The 18,833-nt window shown below is 48.6% G+C and overlaps 1 protein-coding gene across 3 annotated transcripts in view; it reads left to right on the top strand.

Annotated features, from left to right (window-relative positions):
- Positions 1-18,528, top strand: part of LOC144501184 (solute carrier family 13 member 2-like) — a 54,855-nt gene extending 36,327 nt beyond the window's left edge. For 2 of the 3 annotated variants that reach the window (XM_078224606.1, XM_078224607.1), the window contains exons 5-12: positions 1,613-1,796; positions 5,149-5,271; positions 8,306-8,521; positions 8,868-8,989; positions 10,330-10,451; positions 10,563-10,724; positions 13,675-13,812; positions 16,999-18,528. In XM_078224606.1, coding sequence (XP_078080732.1) covers positions 1,613-1,796; positions 5,149-5,271; positions 8,306-8,521; positions 8,868-8,989; positions 10,330-10,451; positions 10,563-10,724; positions 13,675-13,812; positions 16,999-17,139 — 1,208 coding nt within the window. In that variant the 3' untranslated portion in view covers positions 17,140-18,528. The remainder of the gene's footprint in view (positions 1-1,612; positions 1,797-5,148; positions 5,272-8,305; positions 8,522-8,867; positions 8,990-10,329; positions 10,452-10,562; positions 10,725-13,674; positions 13,813-16,998) is intronic. The other variant, XR_013499065.1, reaches the window with a different exon arrangement.
- The last annotated feature ends 305 nt before the right edge of the window (positions 18,529-18,833 follow it).

Genomic DNA, 18,833 nt, shown 5'->3' with positions numbered 1-18,833 from the left:
AATTTCTAATCCCCAAAGTAATTTTCATGGTGAGGATTATTCTGGAGCTTCCTCTCTCTAGGCAAATCTTCCAGCCTTGTTTTAGAAACTTGATATCTTCAATTCGGGCTGAAGTTCCCATCCCCATTCTACATGGTGCACAATTGAAACTGACTGACCCTACCTCTTTGTTCTCTATCTCTCACACTCAGATTTTTGCAAGTTGACCATATCTGTGAGGTTCTGGGTTCTATTAGAGAAATCTAATTCTACAATGGTTACACCTGGACATCTCCTTTCCCAAAGTCCATCTCAAGGGTAATGTGAATAGCATGGGCATTTTATCCAGGTACAAATGCTACTTGGGTATCCTTTAGACTCCCCAACTCAATTCTATCTTGAAACGAAAAAGACAGTTTAAAGTATGAATATTTACAAAATCTGCCTTTCCTGTGAGACTTGGAGACTATCAGCCTACTCAGTGTCAGCACAGATGCTCTAGCCTTTATCCATTGGTATGAACATTTTGCACCTTCTTCACAGTGAACCAACCTGGGCCTGAACTGTTTCCATAGCAACCAAACCAATTAAACCACCTGGGCTGTTCTCAAGCAAGATTACAGTCGGTTCCATGATCCACTTCACCACACCATGTAACCTGAAATTAAACAGCCTGTCCCAAAACATAACACAGATAAACTTTGTGTTTGTAATACTATACAAAATCTCAATGAACCCAAACCTCTTCCCGTTCACTCCCACTGTACACAATCCCAATGGATCCAAACCCCTTCCCGTTCACTCCCGCTGAACGCAATCTCAATGGACCAAACCCTTTCCCATTCACTCCCACTGTACACAATCTTAATGAATCCAAGCTCTTTCCAGCTCACTCCGACTGTACACAATCCCAATAGACCCAAACTCCTTCCTGTTCACTCCCATTGTACCCCATGCTGTACCTGTCCTGGAAATATTTGATGGGGACAGTGTAGAGGGAGCTTTACTCTGTATCTAACCCCGTGCTGTACCTGTCCTGGGAGTGTTTGTGGGGGACATTGTAGAGGGCGCTTTACTCTGTATCTAACCCCATGCTATACCTGTCCTGGGAGTGTTTGATGGGGGACAGTGTAGAGGGAGCTTTACTCTGTATCTAACTCTGTGCAGTACCTGTCCTGGGAGTGTTTGATGGGGGATAGTGTAGAGGGAGCTTTACTCTGTATCTACCCCCGTGCTGTACCTGTCCTGGGAGTGTTTGATGGGGACAGTGTAGAGGGAGCTTTACTCTGTATCTAACCCCGTGCTGTCCCTGTCCTGGGAGTGTTTGATGGGGACAGTGTAGAGGCAGCTTTACTCTGTATCTAACCCCGTGCTGTACCTGTCCTGGGAGTGTTTGATGGGGACAGTGTAGAGGCAGCTTTACTCTGTATCTAACCTCGTGCTGTACCTGTCCTGGGAGTGTTTGACGGGGACAGTGTAGAGGCAGCTTTACTCTGTATCTAACCCCGTGCTGTACCTGTCCTGGGAGTGTTTGACGGGGACAGTGTAGAGGCAGCTTTACTCTGTATCTAACCCTGTGCTGTTAGAATATGGTAACTTTGAAGATAGAATTCTACTTTTGTGTGTTTTGAAGGTAATGGGCAGCTTTCTACAGCCGAGAGCACTGACAGAACGGAGCAGGAGGAAATCCGATTGCAGAAACATCTGAATCTCTCCAAGGGGATGAATCTGTGTGTTTGCTACGCAGCGAGTGTTGGGGGCACGGCTACACTCACTGGCACCACCCCAAACCTCATCATGAAAGGCCAGTTAGATGAGTGAGTATCTGCAGACCTTCCCAGCTCACCCACTGCTGTGAAAACCCAGGCACAACTCCAGCACCTTCAAGTTTAGAAGGATGAGGGGGAGATCTTATTGAAACCTACAAGATACTGTGGGGTCCGGATAGAGTGGACGTGGAGAGAATGTTTACACTAGTAGGAAAAACTAGAACCAGGGGGCACAACCTCAGGCTAAAGGGACGATCCTTTAAAACAGAAATGAGGAGGAATTTCTTCCGCCAGAGAGTGGTGAATCTGTGGAACTCTTTACCGCAGAAGGCTGTGGAGGCCAAGTCATTGAGTGTCTTTAAGACAGAGATAGATAGGTTCCTGATTAATAAGGGGATCAGGGGTTATGATACCTCAGTGCAGTACCTGAGGAATGCTACACTCTCAGAGGAGCTGCCTTTCCGATGAGTTGTTTAACCAAGGCCTGGTCTTTCTGTGCAGGTAGATTAAAAGATACCAGGGCATTTCTTGAAGGAGAGCAGGGAAATTCTCCTGGGCTCATTTAGAATAAATAAAAAAACTCTTCCCAGCTTCATCCCCGGCTCCTACAGAGACTACCCACCTATCTAACCTCCTTCCACAGCCCATGTCCACGACACCCTATCACAGCCTCTACTCCACAATTTAACCTCAAGACGAAAAGTTCCATATCAAACATGCCTTGATTGAATCATAGTGCACAGAAGGAGCCATTCAGCCCATTGAGCCTCTACACGCTGCTTGACAGAGCAATTCGATTAGTCCCACTCCTCTGCTCCTTCTCCCGGGCCCTGTCTTTTCTCCTCTTCAAGTATTTATCCAATTCCCTTTTGAAAATTCCTGTGGAATCTGTGTCCATCGCCCTTTCAGACAGCACATTCCAGAGTACAACAACTCGCTGTGACAAAATAAATTCTTCTCAGCTCATTTCCTCTGTTTTTCTTTTCCAATTGTCTTCAACTCTTTTGTGCCAGCGGAAACTGTTCCTCCTCAGCAAAACCCTTTGTGATTTGGTACACCTCTATAAAATCTCCCCTTGACCCTCTTTGCTTCTTCTGCACATGTCTTCACTGTAAAAAACTTCGAAAACTTCCCACAGGTACTTGAAAATCAAGAGGTGAAATGGAGGGAGGAACTTAAAAATAATCCCCATCACCATGGAAAAGGTGCAGGCAAAACTACTGGATCACAGGCAGACAAGTCCTCAGGACCAGATGGCCTGTATTTTAGAGTCTTAAAAATAAATGGCTGCAGAGGTAGTAGATGTATTGGTTATAAATTTCCAAAACTCTTTAGATTCATGAAGGGTCTCAGTGGATTGGAAATAACAAATTTAAAGTTTATTTATTAATGTCACAAGTAGGCTTACATTAACACTGCAATTAAGTTACTGCAAAAATCCCCTAGTCACCACAATCCGGCACCTGTTGGGGTACACTGAGGGAGAATTTAGCATGGCTAATGCGCCTAACCAGGATGTCTTTTGGACTGTGGGAGGAAACCGGAGCACCTGGAGGAAACCCACGCAGACACGGGGAGAACGTGCAGACTCGGCACAGACAGTGACCCAAGCCAGGAATCGAACCTGGGTCCCTGGTGCTGTGAGGTAGCAGTGCTAAACACTGTGGCACCGTGCCGCCCCATTTAACAAGTTTAAGAAGGGATTGAGACAGAAAGTAGGAAACAACAGACCAGTTAGTCTAACATCTGACACAGGGAAAGTGCTAGATAGATTAATAGGGAGGTTATAGTAGGATGGGATCAGTATGGGATCATACAAAGCCAAACATGGTTTTGTGAAAGGGAAATTATGTTTAATTAATTTATTAGAGTTCTTTGAGGAAGTAACAAGTTGGATAAAGGGGGACCTGTAGATGTGGTATACTTGATTTTCCAGAAAGCATTTGATAAGGTGTCACATCAAAGGCTATTACACAAAATAAGAGCTCATGGTGTAGGGGGCAACTTATTAGCCTGGATAAAGGATTGTTCAGCTAATAAGAAACAGAGAGTAGGGATAAATGTTTCTTTTTTCAGGTTGGCCAGATTAATGGAGTGCCACAGGGATTCAGTGTTGGGACCTCAATTATTTACAATTTACATCAATGTCTTGGATGAAGGGATCAAATATTTGGTTGCGAAATTTACTGATAACGCAAAGATAGGTAGGAAAGTAAGCTGTCAAGAGAAGGCAGGGAGTCTGCAAATGAATATAGACAGGTTAAGTGAGTGGGCAAATATTTGGCAGATGGAGTATAATGTGGATAAATATGAACTAGTTCACTTTGGCAGGAAGAATAGAAAGCAGCCCATCATTAGCATGGAGAGAGATTGCAGAACTCTGAGCTACAGAGCTTCCATTTGTGGGAGCTACTAGAACAAGAGGACACAGTTTAAGAATGAGATCTATTGTTTAAGACAGAGATGTTTTCTCTCAGAAAGTTGTAAATATGTTGGATTTTCTAACCCACAGAGCAGTTGGAGGCTGAGTCGTTGAATTTATTCAAGACAGAGTTAGACAGATTTTTGATCGATAAGGATGTTGATGATTGCAGACAGATTGTTGATGAGGGCAGACAGAAAGTAGAATTGAGACCACAATCCGATCAGCCATGACCTTATTGAATAGCAGAGCAGGCTCAGAAAGCTGCATTACCTACTGCTACTCCTAAACTCTATCTTCTGAACTGTGTTCCAAACCATGTTCCAACTATGTTCCCAACTATGTTCCAACTATGTTCCCAACTATGTTCCAACTATATTCCTATCTATGTTCCTAGCTATGTTCTTATCTATGTTCCTAACTATGTTCCAACTATATTCCTATCTGTGTTCCTATGTTCCAACTATGTTCCTCTCTACGTTTCAACTATGTTCCAACTATGTTCCAACTATGTTCCAACTATATTCCTATCTATGTTCCTAACTATGTTCCAACTATGTTCCAACTATATTCCTACCTATGTTCCAACTATGTTCCTACCTATGTTCCTATCTATGTTCTGATCTATGTTCCTATCTATGTTTCTAACTATGTTCCAACTATGTTCTTATCTATGTTCCTATGTATGTTCCTATCGATGTTCCTATCCATGTTCCTAACTATGATCCAACTATGTTCCAACTATGTTCCTATTTATGTTCCTGTCTATGTTCTATCTATGTTCCTAACTATGTTTCTATCTATGTTCCAGCTATGTTCCTAACTATGTTCCTACCTGTGTTCCTATCTATGTTCCTATGTCGGTCCCTGTGTATGTTCCTATGCGTGTAAGTTATTTCAGGGTAAATGGGACCAGTCGAGTTTATTTTGGCCAATTTATTCAGTAAATATTTTACGCTGATGTTTCTTTGCTTTCAGCCTCTTTCCGGAGAATGGAGACATTATAAACTTTGCGACCTGGTTTGGTTTCTCCTTCCCCTGTATGATCATCATGTTGGCACTGACGTGGATTTGGCTCCAGATTCTGTTTCTGGGATTTAAGTAAGTGTCATTGTTCCTCTGTGCTGCTGCTTGTGCCGTTCCAGGGAGGCTCTGGGTTCAGCTGGAGGGGTTAGGACAAGTTTTACAGACTGATTTAATAGGTTGTCAACTCATTAGAAACAGTCAGGAGACAAATCACAAAGCATTAAAATGGTGAGAATGTTTTTGACTGATTTTCTTGGCACATTTCATCTTCATTATTCTAAAAATATTGGAAACTTTGGAGAAAATTACAGTGTGACTTTCAGTCAAGAACCGTCTAATTGGTTAATTTGATAAAGTGCCACACAACAGACTTGTGAGCAAAGTTAAAGCTCATGGAATTAAAGGGACAGTAACAACATGGCTCAGTGACAGGAATCAGAGAGTGGTAGTGAATGATTGCTTTCCCAGCCGGAGGAGGGTTGGGAGTGAGAGTAATCGAGCGGCACAGGATTGGAGGGCCGAAGGGCCTGTTTCCTGTGCTGTACTGTTCTTTGTTGTTCTTTGAGTGCAGTTTCCGAGGGATTGGTTTTCAGGCACTTGTTCTTACGAATTTGTATAAGTGAGTGGTGTACAGGACAAAATTTCAACATTTTCAGACCCAAATGCAAATAGTCCCAACAGGGTAAAAGAACCCAGGAGGTGACCAACTGTAATATTCACCTTCCCACCACTTCAAACTGCTGGAGGGGAGGATTTGTTCATGTTTGTCGGCTGTGACTAGTGCAATGTCCCAAGGATCAATGCTGGGTCCTCGGCTTTATACAATCTGCAACAATGGCTCAGGTGAAGGGGGTGAAAGTTATGTACCTGCCTTGGTGATGAGAGTAAGTGAGGAGGACACAAAGAGGCTACAGAGGGATTCAAATACTGTAGCCAGGTTTTATGAACGCTAATTACTGTACCTTAAATTTTTGCATCAAGCCTATGAATTTCCTTACATGTGTTGGTCTCCTCCGGTGTTTGAAGATGTCACAATGAATCAAAGGGTGGCATGGTGGCACAGTCCTCCCTCACAGTGTCAGGGATCCAGGTTCAATTGCAGCCTCGGGTCACTGTCTGTGTGGAATTTGCACATTCTCCCCGTGTCTGCGTGGGTTTCCTCCGGTTTCCTCCCACAGTCCAAAGATGTGCGGGTTAGGTTGAGTGGCCATGTTAAATTGCCCCTTAGTATCAGGGGGATTAGGAGGGTAAATACGTGGCGTTGCGGGGATAGGACAGGACTTGGTGGGATTGTGGTCGGTGCAGGTTCGATGGGCCAATGGCCTCCTTCTGCACTTAGGGATCCTATGATTCAATCCTAACTTGCTCAATAAGTATTCCATATTTCCTATGGACTAATCCAACCCTCCGCAACCGAGGTTTTAATTGATGTGACAAAGAGTGTGCAAATATTGGGCCCGATTTTACCAAAACTTCACGCCCGTTTTTGTGCGCGAAATCGCGGTAAAGTTGGGCGTCGGGCCTATACCGCGATCTGCACCTGATTCCGAGCAGATCGCGGCTTTACCGACACTCGATTTGGGCACGGGTCCGGCCCGCGCCCGAATCGGGCGGCCCGACGATTTAAATGCATTTGCATACATTTAAATCGACTTAATGAACCGCGCGCCCAACTCTACCGCCAAATCCCACTTTACCGTCTTCTGGTCCGATCCGGATCCGCGCTCTAATCGACCTGCCGAATAAAAATCCAAAGTTGCCGTTTCAGCCTCCGAAGAGCGGGGTCAGAGACTGCAACGGCTCCCTGACCCAGCTCCTCCTCTGGGGGGGGAGAGGGGGGTGGGTGGAGGAGAGGGGGTGTGCTCGATCATCCCCTGGGGGGGGGGGGGCGCTGCCACTCTGCGGCCGATCGGTGGGGTGGGAGGGGGCAGGGGCTTCCGCTGCCACTCCGCTGCCGATCCCTCCTCCTCACCGGAGGAACGAATTCCTCCTCTCTGGAGTGGCCGCATACTTCAAACACCACGACTGTCATTATTCACCTCAGCGTTCCGCGGAACCACCTGCCCCCTCCCTGCTCACCGATCGGCCGCAGAGTGGCAGTGGCCCTCCCCCCAGAGGATGATATGTCACACCCCCTCTCCTCCAAACCCCCCCTCCCCCCCCGCCCCCCGGGGATGGCTGGCCACATCCCCTCTCCTCCCACCACCCCCCCCTCCAGGGGAAGATCAGTCACACCCCCTCCCCTCCCCCCCACCCCCAGGGGAAGATCAGTCACACCCCCTCCCCTCCCCCCCACCCCCAGGGGAAGATCAGTCACACCCCCAGGTGGTCTGGGTCAGAGAGCCCCTCTCTCTGTTTTTTTCTCCCCGCCCGGGCGCGCTGCCTCAGATTTTTTTCGAACTGCGCATGCGCAGTTCAGAGCTCCGATCGTTCCGGCAGCGCTAAGCCCCGCCCACGGCGCGGATCGGACCGGAGCCGGCAAAACGCGTATGGGCGCGCTGGGAAGAGGATTCCGGGCTCGGATCTATTTGACGCCCAGATTCGGCACTGAGACTCAAAGTGGTAAAATCAGGCCCATTATGCGGGTAATTTCCAAATAATTACTTTCCTGTCAATCAAACTCTTAACTCTTGAAGTCAACAATCCTGCCTGAACTTCTCGATGAGGAATATTTGGTTTCCTCAGTGATATCCTGATTGATCCAGGGCTTTCCCCAAAATGAGAATCTTGTCATTTTCCAAATCTAGCTCCACCTGTGCTTTTTCCATTGAGGACTTGCTCAACGGTAAACATATCCCACTGGAGACCACATCAAAACAAACAAAGAGACTTCTCTCAGCTATCTTGCAAGGGATGATCACTCTTTTGAAAGACTTTAGCATATTGTCATCCCCAAACCTTGAATATATTCAAGACAGAGATTGATGGGATTTTTAGACACTAGGGAATTGAGAACTATGAAGGTAGTTGTTGAGGTGGAAAATCAGCCAATGCTGTTATTGAATATCAGAGTAGGTTCAATGGGACAAATGGACTTCTTCTATTTCTTATGTTCTTACATTAATGCTGGTGTTGGGTCTTCCCTCCTCCCTCCCCAATGTCCTCTCAGCCTGAAGGAGAATTTCGGTTGCGGCTCTGCAAAATCCAAGAAGGATGTGTCTGCCTATCGGGTGATGAAGGATGAGTATAAGAGCTTAGGGAAAATGACCTTTGCAGAGATTGGAGTTCTGATTCTCTTCATCCTGTTAGTCTTACTGTGGTTCACTCGAGACCCTGGCTTTATACCAGGCTGGGCAACTGTCCTCTTTAACAAAGGTGGAAAGAGGTAAATAATGCCTCAATCTCTCTCTCTATCTTTCCCTACTTTATCTCTCTCTTCCCATGTCCCTCCCTCTCCCACTCTGCCTCTCTCCCCTCCTCCTCTCTCTCCTCCTCGACCTTGTCTCTTTCTCTCTCTACCTCTCCCTCTTGTTATGATGTCTCGCTCTCTGCCCCTCTGTCCTTCTCTTCCCCTCTCCCCTTCTCTCCCTGTCTTTCCCTCTCTCTCTGTCTGCCCCCCCCCTTCCCCCCCCCCCCCCTCCCCCGGCATTCCCTCTCTATCTCTCGGTATCATTTCTGTCCCCCTCCCTCTGATGACTTGTCTGAATCATTGTTCCTTTGCCTCTCCTCAGTTATGTCACCGATGCCACTGTGGTGATGTTCATTGCGGTGATAATGTTTGTCACCCCATCGGATAAGCCGCGTCTCCCGTGCTTCAACAATGGCAACACAGATTTGGACAGCAACAATAAAGGTAGCGACCTCCCTCCTTTTTCAGAACAGTGGCAAGGAATCTGTTCGGCCGAGCCGAGAGGAGCCTCGCTTTAACCTCTCATTCAAAAGATGGCATTTCCAGCAATGCAGTTCTCCCTCAGGGCTGCATGATGTGTTAGTTTAGATTGGGGCCGCACTGTGGCACAGTGGTTTAGCACCGCTGCCTCACAGCGCCAGGGACCTGGGTTCGATTCCCAGCTTGGGTCACTGTCTGTGCAGAGACTGCACATTCTCCCCGTGTCTGCGTGGGTTTCCTCCGGGCGCTCCGGTTTCCTTCCACAGTCCAAAAAGATGCGCTGGTTAGGTGGATTGGCCGTGCTAAATTGCCCCTTAGTGTCCCAGGATGTGTAGGTTAAGGGCATTGGTGGGGTAAATACATGGGGTTATGGGGAGTGGGCCTGGGTGGGATGCTCTGTCAGAGAGTCAGTGCAGACTCGATGGGCCAAATGGCCCCTTTCTGCACTGATTCTAAGCGTTTGCGGTTGAATTTTGAAACACTGATTTTCATAAACTGAGTGTCTCGCTAGGCCATTCCAGAGGGTGGTTTAGAATCACATTGCTGTGGCTCTGGAGTCACATGTAGGTCAGACCGGGTAAGGACAGCGGATTTCCTTCCCGAAAGGACATTAGTGAAGCAGATGGATTGTAAGTTACAAACTGGCTTCGTGGTAATTTTTATTGATTCCTCTTTATTCCCACGTTTTCACAACGGAATTCAAATTTTCAAACAGTCGTGGTGGGATTTGAACTTTCTGGATTCTTCATCCGGTAACACAGACAGGAGACTCCTGCACCCCCGAGTACCAATGGCCCCGGCCTCGGTACCTGCAGCGGGAGGGTCGGTAACCCACAGGGACATGGATTAACAGAACTGTCTAAAGAAGCAGAGAGGAGAATTGTTTTCACACAGTGAGTTGTTGTGATCTGGAAGGTGCGGCCTGAAACCACACTGGAAGCAGATTCAATAGGAACTTTGATCAGATAAAGACTTGATGGGGGAAAATCTGCAGAGTATTGGGGGAAAGGATTGGGGGCGTGTGGGGGAACTAACTGGGTGACTCTTTCACAGAGCCAGCACAGACCCGATGGACCAAATGGCCTCCTCCTGTGGCCTCCACCAGGGAGCTGCTGACTCCAGAGGGACACATTTGGGGTGTGGCTTTGTTGCACTGGGTCATTGTGACTGGGGTTACCCCAGGGAGAAGGAGATTGAGGAGAAGAGAGGTACCGGGGGGGGGGCGGTAAGCAGCCAATTCAGTTATTTTCAAGCTGAGGGAAAGTCCCCCGGTGCAAATACTGACAGACATTTTGCTTTCCCAGGTAATAAATGCAAGTATGGTCCTGCTCCTAATTTGCTGGACTGGAAAACTGTCCAAACGAACCTGGCCTGGAACATAGTCGTGCTATTGGGAGGGGGCTTCGCACTGGCTAAAGGCAGTGAGGTAACTCTGCTACTACTGGGGACAGACTCACAGTGATTGGGGAGTGGGTGCAGCGATTGGGCTGATCATTCAAACTTATATTTCTTCCCCCCCCCCCACTCCCACTTCTAGGAGTCTGGTCTTTCCCAATGGCTTGGGAATCAACTCACCCCACTTGAGGCCATTCCTCCGGCGGCCATTGTCATCATCCTGTGCCTGCTGATTGCCACTTTCACGGAATGTGCCAGCAACGTTGCAACAACATCGCTCTTCCTTCCGATACTGTCTACGATGGTGAGTGCCATCACTGCCTCCGAGTGGCAGCCGCATTCGAGGAGAAATGAGGAAATCTTCTTTACGCAGAGGGTGGTGGGTGTCTGGAATTCGCTGCCCGAGTTGGTGGTGGAGGCAGAGACCCGAAACCTTTTTAAAAAGTACCTGGATCTGCACCTTAAGTGCTGTAAGCTACAGGGCTACGGGCCGGGTGCGGGAAGGTAGGATTAGAAAGGGCACCTGGGTGTCCTCGGGCTGGCATGGACAAGATGGGGTGAATGGCCCCCTCTTGTGCTCCATCATTTCTATGGTTCTATATGAGGAAATGGAGTAATAGATATGGAGCGGTCAACAGGCAGCCAGATCAATAGATAAATAAACAGGTGGTGAATAGTTAGAAAGTCAGAGGGTGGAAGTTTATCAGATTGATTCTAAGTGTCCAACTAGTGTGAAAGTGGGAGAGTTCTTGATCCATTTTTTGGGTGAGTTTTCATGCCCGATCTTTTGGACTTAGCCATTGGAACTACGGGCTAGAGGGCCCGATTTTACCATCGCATTGCACCCGTTTTCAGGCGTGAAAACTTGGTCAAGTCGGGTGTGAGGCGAGTAGCGCGATCCGCGCCCACCTCCGCGCCGGTCTCCCCTTTACTAAGGCCTGGAAATGGACACGATCGGGACCGTGCCCGAAACGGGCGCGACGGCCATTTAACTGCATTTGCATGCATTTAAATTGACTTAACGGGCTGCCCGCCCAACTTTACCCGCACTTCCCCCTTTATCACCGTGTTCACTCATCCAGAACCAGCACGAAAAAGACATGCTCCATTATAAGTCTGATTCGGGCGCTCCACTTAGTAAGGGGATAAGTGCCGAGCATCCGACAGCTCTCTGCTTGAGATCGGGGGGGGGGGGGGGGGGGGGGGTGGGGGGAAGCGGGAGGGCGGATCACACTGCCTGAGATCAGTGGGGGGAGGGGCCCGCGATCGTTCTGGGTGGCGGGGGTGTGGTGACCCACTGTAATTACGTATTATATGCCTGGACACACCCCTGCTGCGCCTGACCCGAGACTCCTTCCTTTCCACCTGATCGAGGTATAAAGGTGACGGTTCCTACCCCCTGCCTCAGTCTGGGCCAGGCTAGCTACAAGGGTGTGTTCCAGTTCTTTGCGATTAAAAGCCTGTTATTTTCACTCACTCGCTGGAGTCCTCATAAATTGATGGTGCATCGGGGGGGTGGGGGTTAAGGGGTCAGTAATGTTGTGGGGGTGGGGTAATGTCTGTGGGGGCCGGGGGAGGCATGACCTGGCCTGGGAGCGATGTGGCAGGGGAGCCACGTTCTATCATTGTTTCTGCGCATGCGCAGTTGGAGGCGCCGATCGGAGCTGCAGGATTTTGGGTGCATTAAGCCCCACCCACAGGCTTGTGCAGCGCGATTCGGAATCGCTGATATTTTTTCAGGCAGAGTGCGTATGGGGGCGCCTGAGAACGAGTCTAAAAGTCGGACCTGAAACGCTCCCAGTTTCAAGTCCTCCCAGCACTTTGAACCAAAATGGTAAAATAGGGCCCAGATTGTTTCGAGCTGCTGCAGGCAGTGGGCTGGCCTTAATTCACTTCAGCAGTCACGGGCATTCGGCCTCTGATATTTGGGTAAGTGTTCTCCAAGGCGGCCTTCACGACACACGACAGCGCAGAGTCGCTGAGCAGAGACTGATAGCCAAGTTCCGCACACACGAGGACGGCCTCAACCGGGATATTGGGTTCATGTCACACTATCTGTAACCCCCACAGCTTGCCTGGACCTGCAGAGTCTCACTGGCTGTCTTGTCTGGAGACAATACACATCTTTTTAGCCTGTCTTGATGCTCTCTCCACTCACATTGTTTTGTTTCTTAAAGACTTGATTAGCTGTAAGTATTCGCATTCCAACCATTATTCATGTAAATTGAGTCTGTGTCTTTATATGCCCTGTTTGTGAACAGAATTCCCACTCACCTGAAGAAGAGGCTTAGAGCTCCGAAAGCTTGTGTGGCTTCTGCTACCAAGTAAACCTGTTGGACTTTAACCTGGTGTTGTTAAACTTCTTACTGTGTTTACCCCAGTCCAACGCCGGCATCTCCACATCTTAATTCACCATCCAGCCTGCAGAGGGAGATATTGCACATCTGTGTCTGCACATGCGCAATAGCAACTGTAGAGGGAGCTATTGTTGCATGGGCAGACCCCTGATTCTGCACATGCGTAATTTCAACAGCAGGGGGAGAGAGCGGTCAGGCTCCTGCTGTTGCAAGCAGCCTCACAAACTCTTCCTCTCACGCAATCGCGGGGGCTCGCAGCCGATCGCGAGTCCAACACCACATGGACATGTAGCCCCCCCGCCCTCTGCCCGCCCCTCCGCCGCCCAGACTGATTGCAGCTTCCTCCCCCCCCCCTCAGTCCAATTGCTTGCAGAGTGGCACTGATGGGGCGGGGCAAGCGGCAAAACTCCGCCCAAAGAATCAGTTACAGCACAGAACAAGGCCATTCAGCCCATCAAATTTACCAATAGAGTGAACGCAATGGAGGAGCAGAATCCCCAGTGTCTCCTGTTGTGACTTTGGCGGAAGATCAGCTGGTCCAGACTGTTACCCGGCACTCCATCAAGGTTACAGCTGGGCTTATTCATCCCAAAGGAAACTTGCCCTCGCTGAAATAATACTCAATAGATGGAGGGAAAGGGAGAACGTGATAGACGCGAGGACAGAAAGAGAAAGAAACAGATCGAGAGAGAAAGCAAGATAGGTGGAACAATGAGAGAGATAAATTAGAGAGAGCTCAGACTTAGATGGAGCTGTGTAAATGCACAGAGACATCATTAATTATTAGCAATATATTCAATCTAGTTTCACACGCGCCGGTTCTGCAGTGAGTAAATGCAGGGCCCAGTGGGTGGTTTTGCTGAATGTTTAGTGACTGTTTTAATGTTGCATTTACAGGCGCAACGTATCCACCTTCACCCACTGTACGTCATGCTTCCCTGCACCCTTTGTGCTTCATTCGCTTTCATGCTGCCTGTGGCAACTCCTCCGAACTCCATCGTCTTCTCCTACGGCTACCTGAAGGTGGCTGACATGGTAGGTGTGCAAAAGATCAAAACGTCGCCATTTCTTAGAGATAGAGAACATTCCAGTGAGCCTGGAAAAATTGGGACCCTCCCAGCCAGGGACAGTGGCCTCACTCTTGCTCCCCAGAATTTCACACTCAGTTTGAGGGTGAGAAGAGAGTGGCGTCAGAAAGGGGAAATAGAGAAAATTCCAAGGGTATGAGGACAGACACCGAAAGGGGAGACGCTGGAAAATCTCAGCAGGTCTGGGCAGCAGCTGGAAGGGGAGAAAGGTGCTGACGTTTCGAGTCCAGGTGACCCCTTTTGTCAAAGTCTGGACTCAAAACGTCAGCTCATTCCTCCCCTTCCAGAGGCTGCCCAGACCGGCTGAGATTTTCCAGCGTTTTCTCTTTTGGGTTCAGATTCCAGCACCCGCAGTAATTTGCTTTTATCCAGATGTGAGGACAGAGTTGGCTGAAATGAATTGGGAGATTAGTGGCAGAGGAAGATCGCGACTGGAATGCTTCTATTCAAGAAAAGAGGTGGACCGAAAGCAGGAAGTAATAGACCAGTTAACTTAACATCCGTCATAGTGTCACAGACAGAATGTATGTGTTTCTTTTCATTTTGTGTAAGAGGTGTGTGTTTTCTTACCCTCAGAGTGATTGTCCCAATTAAATGATACCAGCAGCAAGCTTATTGTGAGTTTAAAATAAAGAAGCTTAGAGTTTATTCATTAGTGCCACAAGTAAGGCTTACATTAACACTGCAGTGAAGTTACTGTGAAAATCCAGCACCTATTCGGGGACACTGAGGGAGAATTTAGCATGGCCAATGCACCTAACCAGCACGTCCTTTGGACTGTGGGAAGAAACTGGAGCACCCGAAGGAAACCCATGTGGACATGGGGAGAACATGCAGACTCTACACAGAGAGTGACCCAAGCCGGGAATCGAACCTGGGTCCCTGGCGCTGTGAGGCAGCAGTGCTAACCACTGAGCCACCGTGCCGCCCTGTAGGTAGCCTGAAGTTTGTTTATAATCACTCACTTACTCCGGATTTTAAAACGCAACATCTCTCTCATATTATCACACACACAAAGATTAGATGCAGATGAAAGTTTTAAAAAATATGGTAACAACTTATAATGATCTCAGCCTCTTTTGCAGCAGGCCTGTAGGCGGGAATGGTCTGATCTCATCCGTGGATGGGATTCTCTGGTGCGTGGGGTCCTTAATGATGCTGGCTGCTTTGCTGAGGCAGCGGGAAGTGTAGACAGAGTCGATGGATGGGAGGCTGGTTCTTTCCCATTGTAAAGGAAGCTGGAGCCAGGGGACACAGGTTAAAAATTAGAGGTGGATTTTATCGATTTAGGATGGAGATGAGGAGAATTCTGTTCCTCTGAGAGTCATTTGTTTGCGGAATTCTCTTCCCCAGAGAGCAGTGAAGGTTGGGCCACTGAATAGATTGAAGGGCAAATTGGGTGGTTTTTGACAGACAAGAGAGTCGAGGGCTTTGGGGGAAAGTAGAGGTGAGACCCAATCAGATCAGCCATGATCTTACTGAACGGTGGAGCAGGCTCGAGGGGCCGAATGGCCTCCTCCTGCTCTGATTTCTTGTGTTCTTGAGAATCTTTCCTCGTGGCAGAGTTCTGGATATCGATGACAAGGCAGCATTTCTTATTCCTTAATGACCCCTCGAGAAAGTGGGACTGAGCTCCCTCTTGGAACCACTGCAGGCTACCTGCCGTGGGCACACCCAGAGTGCTGTCAGAGAGGGAGTTCAGGGATTTGATGGGAGTCTGTGGCCGGGGCCACGTTCCAGCAGCGGTTTGTAGATGTTGCTAAGTTGCCCTGTCAGATCAGAAGGTTGTGGATTCAAATCCCACTTCACAGTTCAGGCTAACACACACACTGCAGTCCGGAGTAGGTGCTGCCCTGTCAGAAACACTGTCATTGGCATTGGGATGAGAAGTTAAAACAATGCCCTGTCTACCTGTCCAGATGGACCTAAAAACTCCCACATCCAATATCTTGCTATCGCTGTACAGATGGGGACAGTGTAGAGGGAGCTTGACTCTTCACAACTCTTCACTCACCTGAGAAAGGAGCAGTGCTCCGAAAGCTTGTGCTACCAAATAAACCCGTTGGACTTTAACCTGGTGTTGTGAGACTACTTACTGTGCCCACCCCAGTCCAACGCCGGCATCTCCACATTGTGTTTGATGGGATAGTGTAGAGGGAGCTTTACTCTGTATCTAACCCCGTGCTGTACCTGTCCTGGGAGTGTTTGATGGGGACAATGTAGAGGGAGCTTTACTCAGTATCTAACCCCGTGCTGTACCTGTCCTGGGAGTGTTTGATGGGGGACAGTGTAGAGGGAGCTTTACTCTGTATCTAACCCCGTGCTGTACCTGTCCTGGGAGTGTTTGATGGGGACAGTGTAGAGGGAGCTTTACTCTGTATCTAACCCCGTGCTGTACCTGTCCTGGGAGTGTTTGACAGGGACAGTGTAGAGGGAGCTTTACTCTGTATCTAACCCCGTGCTGTACCTGTCCTGGGAGTGTTTGATGGGGACAGTGTAGAGGGAGCTTTACTCTGTATCTAACCCCGTGCTGTACCTGTCCTGGGAGTGTTTGATGGGGACAGTGTAGAGGGAGCTTTACTCTGTATCTAACCCCGTGCTGTACCTGTCCTGGGAGTCCTGGGAGTTAACCTGGTGTTGTTAAACTTCTTACTGTGTTTGACAGGGACAGTGTAGAGGGAGCTTTACTCTGTATCTAACCCCGTGCTGTACCTGTCCTGGGAGTGTTTGATGGGGACAGTGTAGAGGGAGCTTTACTCTGTATCTAACCCCGTGCTGTACCTGTCCTGGGAGTGTTTGATGGGGACAGTGTAGAGGGAGCTTTACTCTGTATCTAACCCCGTGCTGTACCTGTCCTGGGAGTGTTTGATGGGGACAGTGTAGAGGGAGCTTTACTCTGTATCTAACCCCGTGCTGTACCTGTCCTGGGAGTATTTGATGGGGACAGTGTAGAGGGAGCTTTACTCTGTATCTAACCCCGTGCTGTACCTGTCCTGGGAGTGTTTGATGGGGACTGTGAGGAGGGAGATTTATTGTATCTAACCCCGTGCTGTATCTGCATTAGCCTCTGAGACTCTTGCAGTCAGCTGTGATTTTTATCATGATCCTCATGCTCTTTTCCAATGTCCCACAGGCGAAAACCGGAATCATGGTGAACTTTATTGGTGTGCTGGTAATCACACTGGCTGTGAACACTTGGGGTCAGGTTATGTTTGACCTCGGAACCTTTCCTGACTGGGCAATACCACAAAATATTACAGGCCTGCAGCCCTGAACTGAAGGAGCGACATGAGACAGCGCATTGCACATCAAGATGTCGATCAAATCACTGGCACAGCACAGGATTGGCGATAACCCCTTAATTGTATTTTAATTGTTTAAATGGTGCTGCCCAGTTGCTTGATTTGGTGACAGATTTGAATACGATGCGAGATTATTTGAAGTGTAGATTTGGGATTTTGTGGTGTGAACAGACAGTGAGAATGTTTGCTGACTGAGTGATGATGTGTGTGTTTGTAGCCCTCTGATAGTCAAGCGAATTCTACAAACCCCTGTTGTCCCGAAATCGCCGCAGCAGTGTGCATGTATGTGTGTGGTAGGTGTGTCTGTGTATGTGCCTGTGTGTGTGTGGCGCATGCGTGTTTATAGTTTTGTATCTTTGAGTGTGGGGTGTGTGTGCGCACGTCGCTGTCTGTGTGTGTGTATCTGTGTGTGTGTATCTGTGTGTGTGTTTACGTGTATGTGCATGTGTGTGGTAGCTGTGTCTGTGTCTCTGTGTGTGTCTGGATATGTGTCTGGCTGTGTAGATGCATCTGTGCTGCTGCCTGTTATATGTCTGTATGTCTGCCTGTGTGTGTGTCTGTACCTGTATGTCTGGATGGGTTGTGTCTGTACCTGGGTATCTGGGTGGGTGTGTGTCTGTACGTGTGGATCTGGGTGGGTGTGTGTCTGGGTTTGTGTGTGTCTGGGTGGATGTGTGTCTATACCTATGTGTCTGGGTGGGTGTGTGTCTGGGTGGGTGTGTGTCTAGGTGGGTGTGTCCGGGTGGGTGTGTATCTATACCTGTGTGTCTGGGTTGATGTGTGTGTGTGTGTGTCTAGGTGGGTGTGTGTCTATACCTGTGTGTCTGGGTGTGTGTGTGTCTGGATTGATGTGTGTCTAGGTTGATGTGTGTCTGGATTGATGTGTGTCTGGGTGTGTGTGTGTCTGGGTTGATGTGTGTCTGGGTGTGTGTGTGTCTGGGTGTGTGTGTGTCTGGGTGTGTGTGTGTGTCTGGGTGTGTGTGTGTCTGGGTGTGTGTGTGTGAATATCATTGCTTGCCTGTGGGTTTATAAGTGCCAACGTTCCAGAAGATTTGTTATTAGTGATTCCACTCAGACTTCTTCACTTTAAAAGGGAACTGGGCAGAGAATCTGTTCTATTTTACACATTCCATTCTGTTCCAGACTTCATCCTGAGCTTCAGAATGATTTTGGAAAAAGTGAACAGTGTGTCAGTGTGTGTGTAAGAGTGTATGAGTGTGTGTGGGTGTGAGTGTATGAGGGTAGGTTGGTGTGTCAGTGTATGTGTCAGTGTGTTTGTTGGTGTTTATGACGGTATGTCGATTTGAGGGTGTGTGCGTGTCGGTGTGTGTGTCTGTCGATGCAAGGGGATGTGTGTGTCAGTGTGTGTGAGGGTGTGTGTGTGTCGGTGTGTGTGAGGGTGTGTGTGAGGGTGTGTGTGCGCCGGTGTGTGTGAGGGTTTGTGTGTGTCGGTGTGTGTAAGGGTGTGTGTGTGTGTTGGTGTGTGTGAGGGTTTGTGTGTGTCGGTGTGTGTGAGGGTGTGTGTGAGGGTGTGTGTGTGTCGGTGTGTGTGAGGGTGTGTGTGAGGGTGTGTGTGTGTCGGTGTGTGTGAGGGTTTGTGTGTGTCGGTGTGTGTGAGGGTGTGTGTGTGTGTCGGTGTGTGTGAGGGTTTGTGTATGCCGGTGTG

The sequence above is a fragment of the Mustelus asterias genome, chromosome 12, assembly GCF_964213995.1.
Source record: "Mustelus asterias chromosome 12, sMusAst1.hap1.1, whole genome shotgun sequence".
Lineage (NCBI taxonomy): Eukaryota > Metazoa > Chordata > Chondrichthyes > Carcharhiniformes > Triakidae > Mustelus > Mustelus asterias.
The sequence above is the reverse complement of the archived record's forward strand: the minus strand, read 5'-3'. Positions and strand labels throughout refer to the sequence as shown.